The sequence below is a fragment of the Apaloderma vittatum genome, unplaced genomic scaffold (genome assembly GCF_000703405.1).
Source record: "Apaloderma vittatum isolate BGI_N311 unplaced genomic scaffold, ASM70340v1 Scaffold45279, whole genome shotgun sequence".
NCBI classification, from domain to species: Eukaryota; Metazoa; Chordata; class Aves; order Trogoniformes; family Trogonidae; genus Apaloderma; species Apaloderma vittatum.
In genome coordinates, this window is record NW_009735512.1 from 1 (window position 1) to 6,649 (window position 6,649).

The 6,649-nt window shown below is 40.3% G+C and overlaps 1 protein-coding gene across 1 annotated transcript; it reads left to right on the forward strand.

Annotated features, from left to right (window-relative positions):
* Window positions 1-272: 272 nt before the first annotated feature.
* LOC104279339 (tesmin-like) lies at window positions 273-6,120 on the forward strand (the record flags this gene model as incomplete). Its single annotated transcript, XM_009876591.1, has 5 exons — window positions 273-749; window positions 3,550-3,705; window positions 4,080-4,082; window positions 4,194-4,314; window positions 6,044-6,120. Coding segments are annotated over exons 1-5 (834 nt in total), but the record flags the coding sequence as incomplete, so codon positions are not given.
* Window positions 6,121-6,649: the final 529 nt, after the last annotated feature.

The following is a 6,649-nucleotide window of genomic DNA, read 5'->3' on the forward strand; positions in this document are numbered from 1 at the left end:
GGTTTGCTGGGGCGGGCGCTGCCTCGGTGCTCTTTGCCTTGGCGCGGGGGCCTGGTTTTTTTTTTTCTGAAAGGTACATTTGGAGCCCCAGCAACCTCTTCCAGCCTCACGGTTTTAAGTTTCAGAGGGGGTTAATCAGTCTTGCGTGTACACGTTGTTTAGCTAAGGCTATTTCGTTCACTTCTAGTCAGAAAAGCTGTTCCGAACACCGAAAATCATCTTCAACCGAAAAAAGAAATAAAGATGAGTCGGTTGACAGTCTGTCCGTGACTATGAAGAACCAAATGGCGCTTGATTTAAGATTGGTGACAGGCAGTGAACTTGTAACCGAAATGTTTGGACAAAATGGCCACATTAGTTCTGGAAACTTTAATCCAGAAGGTGCAGTAGTTAATAATTCAAGTGAAGAAGGACTGGTACCTAGTCAAGACCATTATTTACACACTGTAAGTGCAGCAGAGGCTTTGCTGGATCACTACCAGTATCCACGTAGACTTGAAATTCAAAATACAATCATGAAAGTTGAAGTCCATCCACATGGAGACAGCAGCTGTGACAATGGAGATCTTGAAAAATACAAGGAATTAAATCTTCCTGAAGAAGCTGAGCGCACATATTCACCCTGTCTGCCTTCCGACGGCATCCACTTTCTTTCTTCCATAGCGCTGCAGCACAGCAGCTGCGGCGTTCTGCCTTCAAGCATTTTCTACCCGGAAGGAACAGTCAATCAAAATGTCAGAACGATACCAGTAAGATTAAGTGAAATAGGAGTTTTTCTATATTCACAATTATTTGTAACTCAGGTGTGGGGAATTTAAACCTACATGGGAACCACGTGATGCTTAAAGTTACGTCATAAATTTTATACTGGAACAAATTTCGCAGTGAATACAGAAATCGGTTTTATATTGCTGGGAATAGCAGGCAGTGTGCACGTGTGGTGCTGACTGCGCTTTTTTTTTTGTCCATGTCATGAGGCATATCTTGCAATGGCTGCCTAGTTACTTCACTCCCCGATTTTGTTTCTGTGCTGCTTCCTTACCTTCCTAAACCGCTGTCCCTATAAAGAGGAAGCACAGCACACGTGGATAGAGAGCAAATTGTCTAGTTTGAGCAATCTAAATTCTGAGTTGAAAGTAGAAAAGAGTTGGTTTCTGTCCTTCTTCCTTTTCTCTTCATTTGGTTTGGTTTTGAAAATACAAGTGTAGATAGTGTGTGTGAGGCTATTATCCTTGTAAATGCATGAGATCTGAACCATAGCTATATGTTGAGCGGGAAAAGCAGAAATTATGTTCAAGATATGTAACAATATCCGGTAATGCTGAATAGCCTGCAGCATTTATGCGCTTAATTATATAATGAAAATGTAAATAAATCTGGTTTTCAGGGTCACTCTAAGTTAACTCTTTGTTTATACAGTTTGTTATGCAGTTTATACATTTTAAAAAAATGGATCATTTAATACATAAAATAGTTATAAATGAAACATTCTTTTCTTCAGGTGTTCACTTCATTCGTACCTCCAGTTGCAGGTGAGAATAAATATATTGGTTGTGATCAATTTAAAGGAATCCCAAACAGTACTGTACAGTTTTAAAACTTGACTGGTTGCTTAAACGGTGAGTGCCCCAAAGGACTGAGGGGATTTTTTCTTCGTCCCTCCATAAGCTTAGGGAAGGATTTCAGTAGCTGAATAAATTAATTCTGGATTTGACAAATTGCAATACAAGCCTTTTCCGATAATGTTAAGATAAATGGGAATGCTGGGAAGGAGAATAGACAGCTGTTTATTCCTGTGTGTTCATGTTCTTCAACCAGGTAATTCAGTCTTACTTCCAATTTTCCCTTCTTGTCACACCACACCTCCACTCCTTCGGGGGGCTGTGAGGAATCGTGTAGAGCATGATTAATTTTGTTTTTTAATCAAGTCAAACAATGGTTTTATTTTACTGTGCCCACTGGTTACGGAAGTGAGGTCGTCAGCAGTGCTGCTGCTGCTGCTGCTGCCCGACCGGGGAGCAGTGAGCACAGCCTGGGCACAATCCTGCTTAGGCTGAAACCGACTGCTGGAACTCATCTCATGAGGTAGTTTATCCTGAAACTAAGTGAGTTGTGCCAAGCAGGCATAATAAACCTTTGAAAGATATCCAAAAGGCCCAAACTGAAGTCTGGTTTTCCCAGCAAGTCTGTTACGTAATACTAAACATTTCCTTCACAGTAATGTAATGCTGTAGCGACATCAGAACCTCTTTTATTGATGCTGTAAAGGAGCTCTTGGCATAAAGTGCTGATCTTATGGTAAACCAAACATACTTTGTTTTACATACTAGAGTCTCCGGGTGCTGTCTATGGCTTCCCTCAGGCTGGTGCTTCTGCCTGTGAGGAATCAGTAAGTATGCATGCAGGGTTTTGTTATTATTATCAGAAGAATCTGTCCAGGTGTTGAATGTCTGCAGTGGGGTTTATTCTTTGAAAGAAGAACGCTGATTTCCTACACTGCTGTGTTGTAGAGGAAGGAAGATCTGGGCTTTTCACCTGTTTCTGTTGCCTCTAGTTGGCTCCCGCCTGCCCCCGACGTATTCTGGTTTCATTTCGGGCAGGTTAGGGAGGAGGTTTCTCCTAAGGCCACCGGAGCACAAACTGCTAGGTGGGACTCTGGCAAATCCCCTTGGGCAGCTGGTTTATTTGAGCTTTTATCACATGTGCAGCATCTGTAAAGGAACGGGGCTGAGGGTTAAAATCTGGCTGTAACATTAGCATTCCTTGCCTATGGAGAGAGGTTTTTTGCCACTTAATTGTTCTCTTAAAACATTTGGATTTTTCAAATGTGCTTTCCTAGGTATGTGCAAGACAAACTATAGAAATTCAGGTATTTCATGAAAGGGAGATTTCTGACAATTCTTGGATTTTTGTAGCCAAGTTTTTCAGGGTTATCTGTTCCATGTTTTAAAGTGTGTACTGAGAGAGGCAAGGCTTCCTCTGGCAGGGAGGCGTTCGGGCAGATGGCACTGAGAGGGGTAACGGATCTGCAGGAGAGGTGGTTTGCAACAAACGCGAGTGGCACCTCGTCCACAGTGGAATGCTGTGACACACAGCAGTTATCACAGCAATAAAAATTCATCTTGGAACAACCCGATTTATAGGCACCACTGAGTGGGCAGGCCAGTCTCAGATCACTGCTTCTTACTTAGACTGAATCCCAATGGTCCCCAGTCAATTTGTTTAATTCAGGGTTAATTCTTGGTTTGCATAATTTGCTGCATCTATTGCCTGACTCCTCCAAGTGAGTTTAGAAATCGGTTGTGTGCTATGGTGTTGGAGACACCAAATGCCGTTTTTACTGTCAAGTATGTTACTGTTCCTTGTTATTTTTCAGAAATATTTTTACTTGAAATGCAAGCAAAAATCATTTTGCCGTTGACACGTAAATTAACTATTCTCAGTATTGCGTTGAATGACGCAGATCCATTTTTTAATTTACTGTATTTGGTTGCAGTTTAATGTAGATTTTAAAGCACATCTGGTGAAGTTCAAAACTTTTTCTTTCAGGCTGAGGTGAGAGAGGCTGTTAGTAATGTTAGCGAGAATCACCAAGACAGAGCAATTTTTCAGAGTTCAGATGCCGACAAGCCCGGCTGCAAGTTACTGGCATTGCACAGTGTAGCAGAGGATTCCAGATGTTCACACAGAAATGATTCCAACCCTGTAGGACTTTTATCCTGTATTTGGTAGCAAAATCATATGCTAGAGAAAATTAACTTATTTGTACCATGCTAACATCAAGAAATCCCACTTAGTAAGTGCTATATTAAGACTAGTAAGGCAGTCACTTTCTTGGACTCAACAGTCTAAATTTTATTCTGGTTATAGCGTCACTCTCTCTCTCTTTATGTATATAAAAAACGTATTATTTTCTATTTAACATCTGGTAAATAAAACCCCAGTGTGAAGATGACTTCCTCCAAAGCAATGAAGGAGCTACGGTGTTAGATCTCAATAGCTGCTTCCACAAATAAATTTCAATTAACGGTCAAAAAGCAACTATCTTAATGGATAATGGTCCATTTGGGGGATTGCAGTTAGTGATTATGAAGTCTTACAAGACAAGTGGTACTCGTATAAAAACCTACGTCTCTATATGCTTAAAATGACAGTTTGTTAGAAGAAAACTGACCATTGGTTACTCATTCCAGGTTATCTGCCAGCTGGAAGGAGGTACTCAAATACTCTGTATAAACCGTTGTGGCACACAAGAACTAAACCCCGTTCATCTAATTCCTGAATATCACAGCCAACATAGTTATCTTCAATCAGGTACAATAAAATTAAAATTCTCTCTAGCCTTTCAGGTAGCTCATCGAGGCTTGTCGTTGTGCAACTGCTCGGGTTTATGTTCTAAAGCAGCGATGGGGAAGATTGGCCAAAGTTAATGTAGCTATTGCCAGTTATTATTTTATAACTGAAAAATTGCTAGGCGAGTCAGTGTCATGAGAATGATGCAGTGGATATGTTGAATTTTTTGAAAGTTTTTGATGTACAGATTGCTTTCCATGCAGAGCACTTTTAGGGTAAGTGCTGGCATCCGTTCCCATTTGCACGGGCTTGCCACCAAGTGTCACTCTTCCTCCATAAATGCGGAGCAGCGTCGCGGGCTACACTTCTACTTTGGCCTTGGGTTTGGAATGGCTCGCTAACACGTACATAATGATGTGAGCTTGAAATGCCATCACTTTCTAAGAAAGTGGTTTCTGAGGTCCTAAAGTTCCACAGTTGAGATGGAGGAACACATTTTCATCTGAGCAGGTATTTGAGCGTAGTTTAGTTTTAACTTCAATGAACATTTCTGTACCTAAGCTTCCTCAAAAACATTAGCGTGGTGCATTATTATAGTTGTATTATGGTGGTGTATTTTGATGACAGTGTCATCAAAACAAAGCCTTTTAATGTGAGGCACGGCACAGGCACAGCTGCTGCTTCCCGGTATCAAGAGGTGCTGGGCAGGAGCGTCTCTCGCGGGCTTGCTTCAGGTAGGGAGCCTGCTCGCTTGTGTTTGTCAGAAGCTGTCAGAAGAGTAAGCCAGGCACACCCAAGTTAAAGGTCACGCTCCTTTACAAAATTCCAACTCATTTGCTGTCATAGTAGGGAAGAAAAAAGCTGAGGAGTGCGCCGGCACATGGTTTTTTAGTTTTTGTTTGTTGGAGCTTTCTCCTGGTTTACTCATTTTTACTCATGAAGTAAAAGATTTTGGTCCAGAAATTATATCTAAAGGTTTCTAGGGATTAAACTCTTCAACTTTGTAATTAAGATGGCTTTTGACTTCCTTTTTTTTTTTCTTTTTCCCTTTCTTTCTTTAGATGAGAAGGGAAGAAGTACAGGTGTAAGATTCATCTTGTAACCTTACTCTGACTGATGTTCCCTTGTTTTCTGCACAGGCTGGGGCGCTCATGTACTTACATGCAGTTCTTCACCAGGACTTGTGCAAAGACTTACAACTATGGGTTTTCTCAGGGGGTTGTAGTAATTTTTTTCCTAAGCTAAAGGCTTCTGTTCCAGATGCTCTGTCAGAACTCTGGAAATCTGTGATGTAAGAACTCAGGAGATATATATATATATATATATTTGTTTCTAAACTTTTTCTTACATTACCAAAATATTTTAAGTCTATGGCATTTGAATTTAAATATCATAGAATCACAGAGTAAAAACATCCTGTGCTCAAACTCCTAGCTGAAAAATTGGTGGCAGGTTCTTCTGTCAGAGGTGTTCTTGTACGGTCAGGTTTTTTATTCTTGCATTTTGCAAAACATTCCTGGAGTGAAAAATTCTAGGTCTCTTGTTGACACTATTTATTATAGAGTAAGTTTGAATTCAAAACTAAATTGTAGGAGAAAGTCCTAACAGAGGCCAAACAGCCTCAGGTGGTGGTTTTTGTTAACAGAAAATGTTCAGGATACCAGTTTGCCTCTGTTTAATTTGTTTATGCATAAATGAAACTTTGTACACTGTGAGTAGTTCTGTGTTCAGGTAAACATCTTCTTTGCAGATGTACACAACCCTGTAACAGCTGTGCTGGGCCAGTTGTTGCCCGTTCCTGGTGAACTGGTTCTGAATGAACAAGAGGTAAAGAAGCTTTACCCTTTGAACTTATTAATTACCATATACACTCTTCCTCCTTTTCTTAAAGTGGGTCGCTAAACTGATGGTGAGTAGTAACAGATGAATGCATTTTCTAAGGACCGTTTAGCTGGTTTGGACAGGTTAGTTCGGCACTACGTGTGCTTTCTGCATGTAAATGTTTCTGATTCCAATATTTTCTAGAAGTCATATCACAATTAAAAATACAGTTTTCCATAAGAAAAATAAATTTCTTGCAGTTTTGAAACCTTGAATTTGGTATTATACAGATTATGTTATTTCTGAGAATCATTTTAAGACTCTAGCTGGGGTGAAAGAAAGCACATTGACTTTTACCAGAAGGGGAATATTTTCTCCCAGTAGGATTTTTTGCACTCATTTCTCTTGCTTAGGGTTTAGCAGTCATTAAGTCTTTATAATTTTTGTTGTTTGGGGTTTTTCTGAAGAAAATTGAGCAGGAGACTAAAAATCTGCACAGATGTCCGGCTTGTCACGTGCTGCTTCCAAAAGAGCT